Source organism: Epargyreus clarus, unplaced genomic scaffold (assembly GCF_041222505.1).
Source record: "Epargyreus clarus isolate Ecla_fem2 unplaced genomic scaffold, WU_Ecla_fem_2.2 ptg000012l, whole genome shotgun sequence".
In the NCBI taxonomy this organism is placed as follows: domain Eukaryota; kingdom Metazoa; phylum Arthropoda; class Insecta; order Lepidoptera; family Hesperiidae; genus Epargyreus; species Epargyreus clarus.
In genome coordinates this window covers 10,954,928-10,975,310 of record NW_027332220.1, presented here as the reverse complement: position 1 = coordinate 10,975,310, position 20,383 = coordinate 10,954,928, and the positions used below count along the sequence as shown (strand labels likewise).

General features: G+C 43.1%; 1 protein-coding gene across 1 annotated transcript in view; it reads left to right on the top strand.

Annotated features, from left to right (window-relative positions):
- mbo (Nuclear pore complex protein Nup88) overlaps positions 1-20,383 on the top strand; it is a 129,872-nt gene that overhangs the window by 106,750 nt on the left and 2,739 nt on the right. Inside the window, exons 3-12 of the mRNA XM_073078573.1 lie at positions 4,603-4,716; positions 8,964-9,173; positions 9,804-9,972; positions 12,487-12,603; positions 14,552-14,651; positions 15,216-15,384; positions 16,090-16,189; positions 17,381-17,494; positions 18,563-18,700; positions 19,199-19,287. Of these exons, the coding sequence (XP_072934674.1) occupies positions 4,603-4,716; positions 8,964-9,173; positions 9,804-9,972; positions 12,487-12,603; positions 14,552-14,651; positions 15,216-15,384; positions 16,090-16,189; positions 17,381-17,494; positions 18,563-18,700; positions 19,199-19,287 (1,320 nt within the window). The remainder of the gene's footprint in view (positions 1-4,602; positions 4,717-8,963; positions 9,174-9,803; positions 9,973-12,486; positions 12,604-14,551; positions 14,652-15,215; positions 15,385-16,089; positions 16,190-17,380; positions 17,495-18,562; positions 18,701-19,198; positions 19,288-20,383) is intronic.

Below are 20,383 nucleotides of genomic sequence, written 5' to 3'. Positions count from 1 at the left end.
TACTGCATTGAATTCAGTTAAATCATAATAGCTTAGACTTGGCGGGGGTACATCCTTACTCCCAGATGAATTCCCAGGTGAATATTTTATTCCTTAAGATTCCAGAATAGATTCATATCTACAACCATATTGTTATTATTTTATTCTTAATATACAGAAATAAAGTAATAATAGAGACAATAACGGATAACATTTCTGAAATAAAAGGTAGCAATTCTTCAAACGTCAAGAGCATCAATCATAAATAAGCATTAGGGCGGACGACGTCGAATTCAATAAAGCACTCGGATCTGCATCGAACGATCGCGGATTGCCACAATCAATCCTCATTTGCTGGTGAGGGGGTAGAAAAAACCGCGCGACCGTTTTTAATAGTCGAAGAAAGAAGCGGAAAGAAGAAGAATGCCCGCCAGTCAACCGCAGACAAATCGAGTGTAATTAATGGTAACGTGAGCCGACAATAAAGGAAGGGACGAAACAAAACATCGCGCGACCGGAGATGTCGAACGAAAGAATTTATCATCGAGACGGCAGCGGTCGTGCGACTGCGGCCACCAATGTCCATTTGGATAATGCCCGACGCGATTAAAAATATAAAAATACCCCCCCTCCCCCCAACCCTCCGGGGGACGGGTGGGGGATTTGACGGAGGACACCGCGTCGAGGACACAAAAGGATTATAAATGAGAAGGAATTTTAGATAATATTTGTACGTTGGATGTGGATTGTAATGTTCGCTGAGATCGGACGCTCGCCGGCTGGGGGCCGCCACCCCCGGCCGCCTTCCGATCCTCGCCTAATGAGTGTTTGTATCAATTTGTTAGTATTGTATTTGAATATTTTTGTGCGTTCGTTACGATTTTAATCCTGTGCGGTCTCGGCGGTTGGGATCGATGTTTTTCGCTTAATACTCCTCGGCGCGTGTTATTTTATTATTTTTTTCCTCGGCGTTTCCCCGATCGCGATTGTTGTTGATTAAAGGTCGGGTTTGTGGATCGGTCGTTTTGTGCTTTTTGTCTTTTTCTTGGCAATCCGCTGATAAACATTGGTCATTAGGTACGGCTGAGAAAGGGTTGTGCAGATTACTTTTAGTAAATGTTTACCTGCATCCCAGTTACAATCGTCGATTTAAGTTTTTATTTGTTTCTCATTTTTTTTTGCTACAATAGGTATTTGATTCAAATGATTGCTAAATATAAAATGTTTAAGACATTAGTTATAAAATCAATGTTTGCCTTGCCTAAAAATGTTCATAAGATTACAATTCTTGCCCACCTAAATCTTCTTTCTAACTGTAATAGGCAAAAATTTATGAAGGTTGATTAATAGTAACAGGCGCAAATGAGTCAATATTTTTGGGGTCAAAGCAAAAAATGTTGTACACAAGATAATAATCGTGCGTTGTTAAGATAGATCCGAAACATCCTAGAAACAACATAAAACTTCCTCAAGAATGGCTGAACATAAATCTGTAGAACGGAGAATAAAACGAACTTTAGTCGAACACCCGCCATACCCGTATGAAGCACTAGGATTCGCCTTACTTCCTTAATATTACCTGTGAACGAACGAATGCTACGTACGTAAAAATATTTTAACGGAGAACTCTTGGTATTTTAAAAATAATATAGGTACGTTGGGGATAAGTAGACACCGCGCGCGCGGGGCATCGCGCCAACGGGTAAGATAAGCTTGGAAAAATAGAATTCATCGTCGTAATTAATACATTAAAATATATTTTTTTCGTCCGCCATTTTTTTTTTCAAAAACGTAGCCTGAATCCGAATGAGCGCGAGTGAAGAATAACAGCGACACCGCGCCGGCGACGTGTTTTCAATTCATTATCTCGAAAACAAAAATTTCATTAGCCCCGAGATTTCCTTTTTAAATTTAATTATTCATATTTAAATTAAACAAAATATAATAGAGGTCCGCGCGGCGGAGTAAAAAAGCGGCTTTATCGTATCATATTTTATTAACCGAATTTATAATTCTACGGCGATTCGGCCGGGGGTGTGGGGGTCGGATCGCCCGAAATATTTATGAATGCCGAGCAGAAAAATCCACAATAATATTTCAGGGGTGGATGTCCGTCCGTCGGTCTTTACTTGCCCTCTCTGATCTATTTAAAAAAGAGGCCCGGAAGGACAAAGGGCGGCTCGTAAAAAAACTGGACTCGCGTATAGGTTGACCGCCGGCCGCGGCGGCATTGTCCGATTCTTATTTTTTACCGGATCGGAACCTTTACGCCGCTTTTTATCGGTTTTTGTTCCGGAGACACCGGCGGCCCCCTATTTGTAAAGCGTTTGTTCTAATGTGCGCGGTTGTAATTCTATTTTTTGGGGTTAGGTGGGAAAAAATGGTTCGCCTCCCTTTTGGTATGCAAAAATCCGGTGATTTATATAGGTGGCGCCGTGGTCGCCGTCGGTTTTTCTTCGATGCCCTTTATGCGGTCTGCGGGTAACTAATTACGTCGTCTCGCTTCACGCATCCCCGTTATCTTTTTAACGGGGTTCAAAGGAATTGTACTCGTATGCGTGTTGGTGACATTTGATTTATATATACATACATAGTGTATTTATAAAGTTAGTTGCTACTTTATTAACATAATCAGGAACAGTTTCTTAGCAAATTTGAAAGATACAAACCACCTTCCTTTTAAATGCTGGACAATGTAAAAAATCAGTTTATAGTTCAGTCTTGGTATTATGTAAAGTAAATGTAAATAAATAATATGTAATATATTTGTTCATTGGGAAAAAAAATCCTCAGAAATGAAAATCTTATCTTTAATGTTTTATTCATTCATCCGGCTGTAAATTACTCACGATATCTCTTGATTTTCAAACTTTTACGCAAAAACACGAATTAAGTTTCCACGTTAAATGATAGTAGAAGTACATTACTAATTTTGTTTAAAAAAAACAGAAAAAGAATAGGCATGTTACAAATATAACATAATATTGTCAATTGTTCGCGAAAATATAACAGTTTAATACAAACAAACTCAAATCATAGAAGATATTTAGGGTCCGGCCACCCCACTCTCCCTTCGCGGTCAGCGAGCGGACGGAAGTGCAGGCGGCAAATGATTTTTAAATAGTTTACATTTCTTGTGTTTAGTTTAAATTAAAACTAAGTAGTCATTGGTAGTATTGGAACTGCGGAAGGTAATGTTTTTCGAACGTATGCATGTATGTACTGAATCTTTGAATCTACAGCCCAGTACCCTTCCAATGAGTTTTTACATTTTGACAAATATGACTGTTTTGGTATTTGTTTACGTATTTGCCCATACAATTTCCAATCAGCGCCCCTAGCGGATTGTATCAGAACTATAGTGTCAGTAACGTAACATTAAATGTCTAAATTGACAAATGGCGCTTTATGTTTTGTCTCTCTTTTTTGCGAACATGTGAGGTAGACAAAAAGACTTGAGCACTTACTTATTGTTACGTTTAATCAGTCTACTAAGCAATCGGAACAGAATAATGGATTGAGTAAACGTAACGTAAAATTGCGGGATGTTTTGAAAATTCATGGTAACAGTACAGTTAACTGTGAGTAGGTCTTATGTGCTATTCTTTGTAAGTTTGTACGTCAGGTATTTAAACTATGCTAAAACTATAATTTTACAATCTCTATATTTAAGCTTATTTATAAATTGTCCTATATGACATGGAAAACATATTGTATCTGCAAATATTCATGCTTCTTGATAAACCGATTAAAGCTGTACAAGGTTTTGCATTTCAATCCGCTTTTTTAGTTTTTATTGGGTATTCATGTACATATAACTTTTTTGTGCTTGTGCGTGTACTTTTGTAATTTTTGTGCACGTGTGTAAGTGTAGGAAACGCACTTTTAAGTTCTCGACCTTAGTAAACATAAGTAAGTCAGACTACGGATAATTTTGTACGCCGCGTTCAGAGGAACCCCACCCCCACCCCCCGCGGTCAGCGAGAGCGCAGGAGGGCGCAGGGCAGGTGGTTTTTAAACTGGAGCCATAATCGGCGTGAAAAAAGGATTCATTCATTACGTGTGATAAATACCGGGCAAGGTACCGCACCTTCGATGATAATGCGGTGGTTAATCGCACGGTGGAATGATTTGTTTTTGTCGTCTCCGTTTTTACTGGCTTTTTAGGGTTCCGTATCCCTTAGCGTAAAAATGGAACCCTATTACTAGGTCACCGCTGTTTATCAGTGTGTTTGTTGTCACAGGGCTTTATCTATTAAACAGTAATAATAGACTTTTTTGCTTTATCTATTGAACCGTATTAGATAGACAGTTCAAATTATCACAATACATTAATTTCTATGATTCAATCATTTATTCATAAATAATAAAACATAGTAAACACGAATACAATTTAAAAACTAAAAAAAATATTTACAGAATGTACATATATACAAAAAAGAAAAAACAAAAATATAAATACAAAAACAGTACCATAAAAAATATGACTAGACTATGACTGCTATGATAACAACTATTAAATATAAACAATAAATTAATATTCGGTGGTATGGAACCCAACGTGTGCGAGTTTGACTCTCACTTGGTCAATTATTAGAAGAATATTCCCCATTGTAATTCCAGGAGCTACAGTCTGGACGAGAGGTACCTGTACTCCCTGAGCGAGGTGCGCCGGGTCCACTGGCACCCGACGTCCTTCTCGCATCTCCTGGTGCTCGTCTCTGATAACACTATCAGGTAAGACATATCACGTAGTTTCAGATAAGTATTAAAAAATATAACCCACTTAGAACGTTTTTTTTTTTTTTTTTTATATGTTTGAGCCTAACGATAAAGCAGACGTGCTACCTGATGGAAAGTAGTCAACGTCGCCTATGAACATTTGCAACACCAGAGCATGCATCGCCGGCTTTGAAGGAGAGCTCTTTTTGCACCTTTTTTGAAGAGCCCCATGTCATAGCGCTCTGGGAATACCTCAGGAGGAAGTTCATTCCACATCTTGCACGTTCGTGGCAAGAATGTCCGTGCAAACCGAACTGTGGAGGACCGCCACGGGTCCAGTTGGTGTGGATGGAACTTCATCCTTCGGCGAGTGGTGCGATGGAGGAATGGTGACGTAGGCATCAGGTCAAATAGTTCCTCGGAGCACTCACCATTGTAAAGCCGGTAGAACACACAGAGGGAACCTATGTCCCTCCGCAAGCTTAAAGGTTCTAACCGATCGGAGGTCCTGGGGTCGTTGACGATTCGGATCGCGCGTTTTTGCACGGAGTCAAGTGGGTTAAGTTGGTATTGGGGCGCCCCTGCCCAGAGATGGGAGCAGTACTCCATGTGAGGTCTCACTTGAGCCTTATACAACAGAAGGAGTTGCCCCGCAGTGAAGTACTGCTTCGCTCTGTTCAGGACGCCCAGCTTTCTTGATGCCAACTTGGCCTTAACGTCCAAATGACACCGGAACTGCACGTCACACGATATGTCAACTCCCAGGATCCCCACACTTTTATCAATGGTGAGTGGAATACCTTGGAACCGTGGCGCTATGACGAATGGGGTTTTTTTAGCGGTAAACGCGCAGACTTGTGTCTACGTGGGGTTAAACTCAACAAGATTAAGTCGACCCCATGTCGAGACCTGCTCCAGAGAGTCTTCGATTTCAGACAAAAGTCGGATTCTGCTTTCCTCCACGAGAGTCCGAGAGGTGTTTGCACGGCCTGTATACACAGCATCTCCCGTACTATCATCTGCATAGCAATGAATGCTGCTAGTTTTTTGCAACATGTCATTGATATGCAGAATGAATAGCGTGGGAGAGAGGACAGAGCCCTGGGGCACGCCAGCGTTAACATGCTTCGTGTCTGAGCAGCACCCGTCTACTACGACTTTGATTTGCCGCTCAGACAGAAAACTGGCTACCCATGTGCACAGCCTCTCGGGAAGACCGTAAGATGGAAGCTTCGCGAGAAGGGCCCTGTGCCAGACCCGGTCAAAGGCCTTAGCGATGTCTAGGCTAACTGCCAAAGCCTCACCATTACTCTCAATGGCTTGCGCCCATCGGTGTGTGAGATACACCAAAAGATCACCAGCTGAACGGCCCTTGCGGAAACCGTATTGGTGATCGCTGATCAGCCGGTGATCCTCGAGGTACCTCAGGAGCTGGGTATTAACAACACGCTCCATAACCTTTGAGAGCAGGGAGGTGATCGCTATAGGCCTGTAATTAGCCGGGTCACTGCGGTCACCCTTTTTGGGAATCGGGTGAACGAGGGCTACCTTCCACGAAGACGGTACTTGTCCTGTGGTATAGGAAAGCGAGAATAAGCGCGTTAAGATGGGAGTCAATTCGGGAGCACACGTCTTCAGCACCACCGCGGGGATTTCATCCGGCCCACTCGACTTCTTGACATCAAGGGACAATAGAGCTCGCCTGACAGCTTTCTGCGTAAAGCGTATATTAGGCATAGAACTCTCACACCGCGGGATGGTCGGCGGTGTGGCCCCCATGTCATCGAGAGTCGAGTTTGAGGCAAAGAGAGTGCCCAGAAGATCGGCTTTTCCCTTTGCAGTATGGGCCAGAGAATCATCTGATTTCCGCAGGGGCGGTAGTGAGGAGCGACAGAAATTACCTTCAACAGCTTTGGCTAGCGACCAAAAGGCTCGACTCCCGGAGGGGTAACCAAGTAATCGCTCGCCAATTCTGCCAACGTGCCTAGACTTCGCCTTGGCCATATGCTTCTTTGCTGATCGGGAGGTAGCGTTAAGGGCGGTTCGTAGCTCGGAGGTCTTCGGATCCTTGCATGCGTGCGCTGACGCCCAGGCTTGGTAGGCCTCTTGCTTATGACGTGATGCCTTAGCGCAAGACCCATCAAACCAGGGCTGACTCCGTCCACCGACGGACACGACAGAGTTTGGAATGAAGCATTCCATACCCTGCCGTATTACGTCGGCTACAGAGTCAGCGCACGTGCTAGGATCACCCGAGACGAAGCACAGCTGCCTCCACGGGTACGAGGCCAGGAATTCCCGGAACGCGTCCCAATCTGCTGACCTGTAGTGCCAAACTTGTCGCTTCCCCGGAGGTCGAGCCCCCGTGGGACGCGACAAGGGCACAGAAGAACTTACCAAGCAATGGTCAGAAGATCCAAGGGGAGCCTTGACCATCACTTGGTAGTCCTCGGGACGGTTGGTCAGCAGAAGATCTAGCAAAGACGCAGTATGGGTCTCTATATCAGGTACCCTAGTATGACCGGGTACGACCTGGGAGAGCCCATATGCCAAGGAGAACTCATACGCAGTTCTTCCGGCAAAGTCAGTGGTTCGGGAGCCCAGCCACTCAATGTGGTGGCCATTAAAGTCACCCAGAATCACCAACTCCGCCGAAGGACACTGCTGCAGCATTCTGTCAGTCGCCCACTGGACGTGCTCGAATAATCGAGTTGTCTCTTCATCTCCGCTATAGGACCTATATAGGCACGCGTAGACGCGGGTATGCCCCCCAATATCTACGCGCACCCACAACAGAGATAGGTCCTTGTCTTCAAGGCAGCTGAGACGGCGGCAGCAGATATCGCCCCGAACATACACACATACCCCGGCTCGACGCCTAAAGGCATGTTCTAAACTATAGCCGGGGTAATCTAAATACGAGGTATCGCCCGAGGGCGATATCTGCGTCTCCGTCAAAAAGAGGAAAGCCGGCTTTGCCGTCTCAAGGTGGTGATGGACGGCATCCAGATTGGAATGGAGCCCCCTGATGTTGCACATGTCCACAGTAAGTGTGGAGGAGGTCGCCGCTGTGCATAACTTTTTCCTTTTTAGCTGCCGTTTCATGGTGGTTTTTGAAGAGCGTAGGAATTAGAAAGGATTTGCGGTGCTCCGTCGCCGCCTCACGGGACAAAGTGCGGGTCTCGTAGCGGCGTGTTCACAGAGGTAATGTGGGATGCTGGCGCGGGGGACGGAAGGGCCCCCGGTCCCCCCCGTGCACGACTACCCGGCTCCACTCCGGTCTCTTACTCCGGCAGGGTAATCGTGCCACGGGATTTTTCGCCGGTTGGCGGGACAGCCTCCCGGGCCAGAGGTTGACGGTGTTACCCGGGTTCGGGTCCCCAACTAACCGGCGGGCGGCCAGCGGACAACCGTTTCACCGGGTCTCCCTGGCCCCCGCGCCAATACACCACGCCCCCGGGAGCAACGACGCTTAAAGAGACCTACCGGACCCGAGAGGTACGCCGTCGGAAGCACCACAAGAGGATGGGAAGGGGGATAAAGGGATGAACTGGCTCCCAGGCGCACTACCGAAACACGACGAGTCGTTATTAGCGGTAGACTCCGGCCTGAGGGTGGTAGCTAGCCAGGCAGATCCCACGAAGAGACCTTACCACCAAGCGGGACACCTTTGGGAATTACGCCAGGCGGTGTCAGACCCAGCTACCAGTGGGACCGTCGCAGTAAGATGTTAAATGCCCGAGTAGACGCTGCTACCCATCTACCCGGTAGATGCCCTTAGTCGGCTTCTACGACACCCACGGGCAGGCATGGGGTGGTCTATTCGCCGCCGGAGCCACACGGCACAAACATTTGCACAAACGTGTCAATTTGCTTGCTATAAACGGTGTTTTTCTTTCAAATTTTATTTGGTAACATGTAATTCTTAGATTATGTGGCATGTGTGTGATCAGTATGAACCTTAGTTCAGATTTCAATACGAAATTAATTACCTATTGATATTTAATTGTTCGAGCTGAATCTTTTATCTTTTAGTATTTTTTTTAAAGTATATTTTTTTTTATTTGAAATCAAGAATTTTCTGAGTAGCATTTTTTAAAATAAAATGTTAATTCAAGGGAACGGGGAGTCTTTAAATGAGGTTTGGTAGGGCCACACAATTCATTTGATAAAAATAAAGCCAGAACACTGACCAATAAAGCTCTCTATACATTATTTTTATGTGTCATATTTTCCTATATCTATTATTCATAAATTTCCAGGCTCTACAACATAGCTCTCAAAGCGGGCCCGAAGTTGGTGAAGACATTCTCTATAGGTCGCAAGGCGTGCGGCTCGCTGGGGCGCACGCTGCAGGCGGGGCTGGGCGACGCGGCGGTGGACTTCACGCCGCTGCCGGACTCGGAGCGGCTGCTCGTGCTCAGCGGCGAGGGGGACGTGCACCTCATGACCTGCGAGCTGGAGGGGAACAGGTCAGTGGTGGTTGGAGAGAGATTGGGTTGGAGCTGATGTGCTACACTAAGCTTGCTGATAGGTCGCATGGAGTTACGGGCGGCAATGGTGGGAGCTCGAACTGTCCAGTAAGCGACCCGGGAAGGACGGCGGTATCTGTGGTCGCATACCGTCGTATACACCAGACGGTGCGGTGATTCAATCTCACCTGGGTGAAGTCCGTCGGGGCATCACGCTTGGAGGACTCCAGTTGTGTTCCGTCGGAGATCTCGAAGTCCTCTACACAGCGCTGTGGACGGCCACCGGAGATCACGGAAGAGGAGCTAAAAGCAAGAGTGTTAAAAAAATAACATATTTACAAGGCTGACAAGACACGTTTGTCATAAGTTGAAGTGACTGTACCCAAGAGGGACATTTGCCTTCATGCTTACACTATTAAAACAATATTTGTTCGCCAAATGCCATCAATTATCTATTTGGTCAAAACCAATCTTCATTGTACACTTCGCGTAAAACTGCTAGTCCGCTCTGAATATAGAAATGAATCGAGTCGCAAATTGTACGACTGCATCTGCTCGCAACAACTTCAGAGTGGAGTAGCAGTTTGGCGCGAACTATAACCCTTAAATATTTGTGTTTGTCCCCCGCAGCGTGTTGCAAGCGTGCCTGTCGCCGCCGCTGGCGATGTACCCGCCGGCGGCGGACAACTACGGCTCGGAGTCGTGCGGCGTGGCGGCGCTGGGCGGCGGCGGCGCGCCCGTGCTCGTCGTGCTCGCCACGTGCGCGGCCACGCTCTACCACTGCCTGCTGCTGCCCGCGGTCAGTGCCTGTCCGTCGTACTGTCCGGTATCCACTGCGGCCGGAGTCGTGCGGCGTGGCGGCGCTGGGCGGCGGCGGCGCGCCCGTGCTCGTCGTGCTCGCCACGTGCGCGGCCACGCTCTACCACTGCCTGCTGCTGCCCGCGGTCAGTGCCTGTCCGTCGTACTGTCCGGTATCCACTGCGGCCGGAGTCGTGCGGCGTGGCGGCGCTGGGCGGCGGCGGCGCGCCCGTGCTCGTCGTGCTCGCCACGTGCGCGGCCACGCTCTACCACTGCCTGCTGCTGCCCGCGGTCAGTGCCTGTCCGTCGTACTGTCCGGTATCCACTGCGGCCGGAGTCGTGCGGCGTGGCGGCGCTGGGCGGCGGCGGCGCGCCCGTGCTCGTCGTGCTCGCCACGTGCGCGGCCACGCTCTACCACTGCCTGCTGCTGCCCGCGGTCAGTGCCTGTCCGTCGTACTGTCCGGTATCCACTGCGGCCGGAGTCGTGCGGCGTGGCGGCGCTGGGCGGCGGCGGCGCGCCCGTGCTCGTCGTGCTCGCCACGTGCGCGGCCACGCTCTACCACTGCCTGCTGCTGCCCGCGGTCAGTGCCTGTCCGTCGTACTGTCCGGTATCCACTGCGGCCGGAGTCGTGCGGCGTGGCGGCGCTGGGCGGCGGCGGCGCGCCCGTGCTCGTCGTGCTCGCCACGTGCGCGGCCACGCTCTACCACTGCCTGCTGCTGCCCGCGGTCAGTGCCTGTCCGTCGTACTGTCCGGTATCCACTGCGGCCGGAGTCGTGCGGCGTGGCGGCGCTGGGCGGCGGCGGCGCGCCCGTGCTCGTCGTGCTCGCCACGTGCGCGGCCACGCTCTACCACTGCCTGCTGCTGCCCGCGGTCAGTGCCTGTCCGTCGTACTGTCCGGTATCCACTGCGGCCGGAGTCGTGCGGCGTGGCGGCGCTGGGCGGCGGCGGCGCGCCCGTGCTCGTCGTGCTCGCCACGTGCGCGGCCACGCTCTACCACTGCCTGCTGCTGCCCGCGGTCAGTGCCTGTCCGTCGTACTGTCCGGTATCCACTGCGGCCGGAGTCGTGCGGCGTGGCGGCGCTGGGCGGCGGCGGCGCGCCCGTGCTCGTCGTGCTCGCCACGTGCGCGGCCACGCTCTACCACTGCCTGCTGCTGCCCGCGGTCAGTGCCTGTCCGTCGTACTGTCCGGTATCCACTGCGGCCGGAGTCGTGCGGCGTGGCGGCGCTGACCGGGTTATGTGGGACTCTTACCGCACTAAAACCCCCCCGGTGGCCGTATTCGGCGTTGCTAAAGGACTCCGGGATCTTCAACGGAACGCAACTGGAGTCCTCTTGGCGCGTTGCCCCGTCGGGCTCTGCCCAGGTGAGCGTAACGCTCACCATACCGTTTGATGTTCACGACGGTATGCGGCCACACACACCGCCGTCATTCCCGGGGTTGCTTGCTGGACGGTTCGAGCTCCCACTCTTGCCGCCCGTAACCCCGGAAGCCCCATTTTAGTCCCCTCTTACGATAGGTAGAGGATACCGTAGCCCGTACCCTATTCTGGTCCCGGAACTACAGGGACATAACCACATGAACCTACTCATCTCCCAAGCCTCCAAACAAATTTTCAATCAAATATCTTTAGTAGGTAGTTCAGGCACAGGATTTTTATTTTGCATTTTTCAAATTTTCTACACGCTTCGTCTAATCGCAAAAACATTATAAATCGAGAAAAAATATAACGACTAATAAAAGTACAATGTTGCAGATTCGTCAAATTAAGTAAATGCATATTTGAAGGTGGTAAACCCCCTTGTGGTTCAACTCCGGCGGCACCACCGCCACACCTATTTCTACGTAATAACAGCAGTGTTAGGCGCTGCTGTGTTCCGGTTTAAAGGGTGTGGCAAAGGAGACATACTTTTCCGAGGCGTTCCAGCTTAGTCCTTAGGGGTAGCGGCGCATCTGTGGCCGACCCCAGGTAGGAATATCTAATCCCATCTGGGGTTGATTACAGATGTCCATGGGCGGCAGTAGCCACTTACCATCAGGTGGACTACATGCTCGTCTGCTACTCCTATATTATTAAAAAAAAACACTACTTTCGTCCACAACGAGAGAAACACTACACTCCGCCCCCTTGCCACTTTTTTGACAACGTTAGCGTGCCAAGGCCGACATTAAATGGGCTCGAAAGTAAAAAATGGTTAAATTGCTATAGTTTCTATAAAAACACTAGTTGACCCGGCAAACGTTGTGTTGCCATATAAATAAAAAATGTTAAGGGTGAACAACCCTTATCACTTAGGGTATGAAAAATAGATAGTAGCCGATTCTCAGGCCTGAATATGCATATAAAATTTGGTGAAAATCGGTAAAGCCGTTTCGGAGGAGTACGGTAACTAACATTGTGACACGAGAATTTTATATATAAACAAATATTTTCGATTTGTAATTTCATTATTTAATTTTTCCTAAAAACATATTTTCGATTTGTAATTTAATTTGTTATATTTCCTTATATCACAGCCTACGGATAACGAAGCGGACGGCCACGCCCTCTACGTAGTGGAGGCGTTGGAGCTGAACATAACGCTCAACCCAGACGACATGCTGCACTACAGCTACCCGGTGCACCTTTACAACGTGAGTAGTTTATTAACGCCCGTTATTAATAATCTATCTATCTAATGTTTACCTAACAAAGATTGAAATTTGACAAAGTCCAATATTAAGTAAATGTCGATTTTTGACAGAAAACATTGGATAGCTTGATTATTGAAGAAAACAAAACGTATAAAATATGTAGATATTATGTACTATACAGGGTGAATTTTTAAAACGGGCCTTCAGGGCCAAATCCGAAACTATAAGGATTAGCGAAAAATGCTGAAAGGAGTTACGAGGCCGATTTTGATAAAAACTAAAACTGCATCATTACTTTTTTAAAATAACTTTTTCCCTAGCCGGGAATCGAACGAGTTCATTTTGAAAAAAAATACACCCTCTATATTATTCCACTATCTGATAGTGTTGCTTATAAGGATCAAAATCTGGGAAGTAATGATAAATGACAAACTAAAGGAAAAGCCTCAATTTTAAGAAAATAATTATTTTTTATATTAATTTGGCAGTTAAGTTCCCGCCATTCATCAATTTAAACATTTCGCGTATTAACAATTTTTTGGCTCAATGTTTCAAATCATTCGAAATGGACGTTTTGTTCTTCAAGAATTTATATTTTTATGTCCGACTTAGTTAAGGTTACTTTTAGGACCATTATAATAGATTTAACTTGCTTTGGGCGGAGTTTCGTTTAATACAGATGTAAAATTGACAATTTGCGAGAATGTCTTTTTCGAGTCAAATCCGAGTGATAACTAAACAAAGAGATATAGAAAATTATATTTACTGTTGAAACGTAGTTATAAACAACAAACAATAACAATTTACTATTTAATCACTTATCTATTTTTATTAAAAAATAAATCCTAAAAACGGCGGTAATTTACTTGCCAAACTATTACTTTCTCATACTAAGCCGTATGTCACGGTTACAACATCGAATAATTAGTTGATTAACCAACAAATTCTTCAATGGTATGACTTACGTATGTTTCTAAAGAATTACACATAAATCATTAGTTATGTATAATCCTTAAGGATTAGTATGGCAATGTATGGAAAAATATGTATTTTCTTCAAAATTTTCCTTTTCCTTTAATTTGTCACATAACATTACTTCCCAGAATTTGATCCTTATAATCGACACTATCAGATGGTGGAATAATATAGAGGGTGTAATTTTTTTAAAAATGAACTCGTTCGATACCCGGCTAGGGAAAAAGATATTTTAAAAAACTAATGATGCAGTTTTAGTTTTTATCAAAATCGGCCTCGTAACTCCTTTCAGCATTTTTCGCTAATCCTTATAGTTTCGGATTTGGCCCTGAAGGCCCGTTTTAAAAATTCACCCTGTATAAGTTCGCTATTTACACAATAGTAATATTATTCTACTAAAGCCATTTTTTCTAGGCTACTAAAGCCATATTTTAGACTGAATTCATTTTCACATACATATACTGAAATAATAAATTGACAAAAAAACCTGATGTCTTGGTGGTTAATAAGTAAATAAGTTAATAGGCATGATGACAGTATTAAAATAACAAAGTATAAATGATCTAAGTAAAAACAATATATTGAAAGGATTCTCAAAAATGACCCAGTTTTAAAAATATCTTTAATATTTTCAATAAAATAAAAGTTTCAAATACTGCAGTCGGCCATCTTGTCTGAAACGCCAAACGGGACGAGAATGACGTCATTTTTGGCTATGTCACTGAATTGCTTGAACTTTTGTATGGGATGATCTAGTGTGACGTCACCAACGGACGCCATGACACCCGCGAGCGTTTTCGCGCTTAATTCAAAACAGCTATAAAAAGATACTATTGTTTTCGTTAATACTAAATTTATTGCCGAAATAATAGGATATTTGAAATCAGTACACAGGTTCGTACATTATAGAAGGGATTTTTAAAAAATTGTCATCATGCTCATTAAATATTTTTTGGACCTTATGTGTTTCCAGTGCACGCCCAACACGTACGCCTGTATGCATGCGGGTGGGGTCCATGCGGTCACTCTGCCTATATTGGGCCACTTGAAGGACTACGCCTTAGCCGCAGAGGGTAAGGGAAACATATTTCTTTCATAAGAATTTCTTTCATAATATGGATAACCATACCATATTATATGCATAAATAGTAGCATTATATTATATGCTTTTAAAACCCAATATGATAGAACTTGTTATTTATAATTTTTCAGAACACATAAAACAGTAACTCAAAATCAAAGTAAATAGTATAAAAACATCAAAATACCTGTTTTCAGCAATTTTTACTCTTTAATAATTGCATATGATAACATCAAGTAATCATCCTAAGAAAAATAATAAACCAACGCAATAATTTAAACAATTCAACAACAGTATAGTTTGGCTTTTAATTTGTATGTTTTATAAATTTTGTTATAATGTATACTTTTTGAAAGATTTTTGATATTTTTTATGATTTACTATAATGATGATTGACGCCTTAATTTTAGTTTTAAAATTTGATGGATAATGGAATTAATTCAATAAACGTAATTTTGAAAAATCTGAGATGCTTGCCTGGGATTTCAACTTCGGACCCCTCGATCGAGAAGTTTCTTAACCACTAGGTTATCACTTATTGTGTATTAACTTCCAGGTGATACGGAGTCAATCCTAACGGCAATATGTTCCCGGCCAAGTGCGGCGCGCCACCTGGTGTGTACGAGTGGTGCTGGGCAACCCTCCCCACCGGTGGGCTTCGCGGTGTCCCCGCCCCCACTGCCCACGCTGCTCATACTGTGCAACGATGGCGTCTTGCTCACCAGGTATGTTCTTTTTTGTCTTTAGTTTTTACTAGTTATTTCCCGCGGCTTCGCCCGCGCTTCAGAGAAAATGATATGACATTCTAACATACATAAAACTGAAAATTCGTACCTTCATTGGAATGAAAGTGGCGCCATCTGGCGAAAATTGGTCGTACCAACTCTGAAACCTTCGTGGGCTCATGAACAACGACTTTGCTAAAGATCATCACTTAATCAAATGCATAGTTTACGATTCAATCCTTAGTAATATCGATTAAAATAATCGACTTTTGGGTCCAAAAGATCGATTCTCCGATTAAGCGATCTGAGATCGCCATCCCTAGTTCCCGTGGAATTTCCGGGATAAAAACTATCCTATGTCCTATCTCGGGTCTCAGACTATCTTTGTACAAAATTTCATTAAAATCGGTTCAGTGGTTTAGGCGTGAAGAAGAGACAACCAAACAGACAGACAGACAGAGTTACTTTCGGATTTATAATATTAGTAAGGATAATATTTGTCCTGACAAAACTTTAAAAAAAAATTCAAAGGTATGTGAAGTCTACCAATTCACAGTTGGCCAGCGCGGTGGACAATGGCCTAATCCTTCTCATTCTGAAAGTAGACCCGTGCCCAGCAGTGGCACAGTAATGAGTTGATGCATCATCATCAAACCATTACTGTTTGTATTTGTTTTTAATATAAACTAATTTTGTTCGATCCAGGACCCTAGAGCCATATGACCTGGAAGATCGCCTCTACAAGGAGTTGCAGTTGAAGAATCCAGGACTCAACCAGGATGACATCAATAATATACTTAAAGAGGTATAGTCCGCGTAAAACTGCTAGTCCGCTCTGAACATAGAAATGAATCGCGTCGCCATAACAAATTGTATGACTACACCTGCTCGCAACAACTTCAGAGCGGACTAGCTTTTTGGCGATAACTACAATTTTCTTTATTTTTAATTCAAAAAAATATAAATTTGTATGAATCCACGGATATTTTATTTTCAATGTATAATAATTATAACCCTTGATGTAATGCAAGGGATTAAAATAATTTTTAGGGTTTCGTTTTTACCCTTTGGGTACGGATCCCTAAAAATTGATTACATTACGAAGCCTTCACTATCTGTCGGTCTGTTATAAACTCTACCTTTAGAAACTTAATAGAAAGACACTTGACATTTTACAGATTAGTAGCTGACACGGCAAACGTTGTGTTGCCATATAAATAAAATAATGTTAAGGGTGAACAACCCTTATCACTTAGGGGTATGAAAAATAGATAGTAGCCGATTCTCAGACCTACTGAATATGCATATAAAATTTGGTGAAAATCGGTAAAGCCGTTTCGGAGGAGTACGGTAACTAACATTGTGACACGAGAATTTTATATATAAGATAATAATAAAGGTTAATAAATTGAAAATAAATGGAACGGAGGTTAAAATACAAGAAACCGGTATTTTTAACGTTCTTCATTTTAGCTATTGAATCGTAATTGGTAGACAATTAGAATTTTCCCAATGCACAATGCATTTAATTTTGTGGCTGCTATGATAACGAATAATAAAAAAGAAAAATTAAAATTTGGTGGTACGAAACCCTCCGTTTACTATTTTAACTCGTACGTGGCCAATTATCTTTTATCTTCTATCTATATATATATATATATTATATAGATTATTTTATATATATATATATATATATATATATATATATATATATATATATATATATATATATATATATATATATATATAAAATAATCGTTGTTCGTTAGTCTCGCTAAAACTCGAGAACGGTTGAACCGATTTGTCTAATTTTAATCTAGAATAATTTGTGAAAGGCCAACGAAGGTTTAATGGTGAGAGTACCTATGAAATATATTTCATAAATAGATTCTGAGGCGGTACAAAAGTTGCCGGGTCAGCTAGTTTGAGAATAATAATTAAAAACCTCATACCCTAGGTTTGTAAATTTAAAAAGTATTATATTTTCTTTTTTCAGAGACAAAAGCTGTCATTTACGACGATAATACAAGAGATTTTGGCGAGGGAGGTGTCACAACCCTTGCTCAATTTGAACAAAAGTGAAGAGTTGGACCCCAAGGAGGCTTTAGAGGTGAAGTAGTCTTAAAAACATGCCTTTTTAAATTATATGTAGATTGTAGTATTCCCATTTTTTTTTAAGTCGCTTATAATAAATAGATAGCTTACATCACTGTATTCTGAAGGTAGAACTCATAGTCTAGTCGCATCTATGGTCGACATCGAGTCGGTATACAGGGTGAATTTTTCAATTTTCTTCAATATTTCCTTTTTCCTTTAATTTGTCACAATATAGATAGTGGAATAATATAGAGGGTGTATTCTTTTCAAAATGAACTCTTTCGATTCCCGGATAAGGAAAAAGATATTTTAAAAAACTAATAATGCAGTTTTAGTTTTTATCAAATTTTTCATTCAGCATTTTTCGCTAATCCTTATAGTTTCGGATTTGGCCCTGAAGGCTTATTTGAAAAATTCATCCTGTATACTCTTATTTAAAGGGCAATAGCTCCCATATAATAGTAGAAGTATCATATTGTATAATAGATTTTCGTCTTATTTCCATTTCTTTCCTTTTTCATTCCTTCTGATCTTTTCTTTCTCTTGTTAGAACAAAAATATATATAAATAAAAGATAAAGATAGATTTAATAAATGTAAAAAGATAAATCTTTTTTCTTTTCTTACCTTGTCTTTCTTTTTTCCATTTCATCTTTCTTGTATCTTATCTTTCTTATTCGTATAATTTATCTGTTTGAACTTACAAATTTTGGGGTGTTTGAGCTAAATTAAATAGCCCACTGGGGTTTTTCAAGTATTACGTGAGCACTATGGGGGGCGGGGGGTCCTCGCCCTGCTTATTTTGGATGACATGGGGGGTAGGGGAGTCTAGATGATGATTACGTCATCGGTAGTTATTTACTTGTTTACACGAAACGCAAGTAATGCATACGTTTAGACATTTTTAAAATTATAATTATAACATTATAAATCCATTAATTGAAAAATGTTTACGTAAGCATGGGGGAGGGGGGTAAGAGCTTTGCTTACTTTCTCTGACAAGGGGGATGGGGGGGTAAATATTTGTAATAAATCTGCTTACGTAATACTCGAATGGCCCCACTAATGTAAGTGTGTTCCAGTTGCTGACGCAAGCGACCCTGAAGCTGCGCGGGGAGTACATGTCGCGGCAGCAGCGCGCGGCGGACGCGATACGGCGCAAGGTGGCCACCCTCGCGGCGCTGGGCGCGCAGCACGACGACTGGGCCGCCGAGCTGAGGGTACGGTGGCCACTCATTATTAGATCACATTTTTTTTGTCTGGTTTAAAGTTGATTTTTGGGCGTTATCTTTGTTTTTTGTAAGAAACCACGCTAAAATCGCACAGGATAATCATTAATCCTGATTCCTGACGATCCTTATGAGGAGAATGGTAAAATTATTAAAATCGTGTATTGTCATCGGTTTTTAATAATTCTTCAAAATTTTGAATTATACTGAACGTTCAAAGTGAATAGAAATCGGGCTCAATGATTCAGTTACTTTGTTACATACATACATACAACCCAAGCTAATAAAAGCGTGTTAATATAGTAGTAGCAGACGATCATGCAGTCCACCTGATGTTATCAAGTTAGTGTGAAGAAAGTATAATGTTTAAGTTGTACGACTGTTATAAATAGGGTTCACTCTTACCGCTTTTATGTTAAAATTAAATTTTATTTAACATTTTAGGACTAGAAACGGCAATCATTACATGTATTTATTATTTATTTTTAGAAAGAAATTACTGAAATGCAATCGAAAACGGCCGAACTCAAAAACAAACTATCACTAGCAAATAAAATACAGGAGGACATGAAGTATAGGTGAGTGTTATAATTGTAATATTTTTATTTTATTTTTTGATGTGAAACATCTATAGCTGCACGTAAAACTGATTTCTGGGATGGCGACGCGTGGCCACGCTATACGATGGTATATATATACAGTCTATATGCAGTAGTGTGTACGGTGTGGCGACGCGTCGCCATGCGCAATAACTATTACCGAAGTCACTGATTAAACGAATTAAGTAGTCACAATTTGAAATAAATTCGTAAATTTTTGTATTTAATGAAAATAAATGTTTATTCAATAAATAGTCATCGTTATCTGGAAAAAAATCGTAATATTTTATTTTATCATTATGACATATTTAGTTCCTATCACAATATGTTCTTTTCTGCATATTACTTTTACAAAATAATGTCGATGTTTCACATCTGCCAGGCGTCCCGTGACGGCTCACATTTTTTTTTATCATTTATGCGATGGATAATGTGTTTTGTCTATAGTCGTATGCGGCGGTCCAATTTATAGTGTATTTTATCATTATTGATCGAGTGTGACATGCCATATTATGTCTACTATATTTATATATCGTCCATATTGATTTAAAATTTATTTTAAATGTCAATAATTAGTTTTTTATATAGTATAGGATACTAGCATGTAGTCCACCTGATGATAAGTGGTGGCTATTGCCGCCCATGGACATTTGTAATCAACCCCAGATAGGATTAGATTCCAACCAGCAGTCCGCCACAGATGCGCCGCTATATCAGAGCACTAAGCTGGAACGCCTCGGAAAAGTATGTCTCCCTTACCACACCCTTCAAACCAGAACACAGCAGTGTTAAGCACTGCTGTTATGAGATAGAAATAGGTGTGGCGGAGGTGCCGCCGGAGTCGAACCACAAAGCATTCTTAGAGACACTTTATTTTATCAAACGCACCAAAAGAAGTTAAATTTCTTTTACCGTCGTTTTATTTGCATAATCTTCTAAATATATATAACTCAAAGGTGACTGACTGACATAGTGATCTATCAACGCACAGCCCAAACCACTGGACGGATCGGGCTAAAATTTGGCATGCAGGTAGATGTTATGACGTAGGCATCCGCTAAGAAAGGATTTTAAT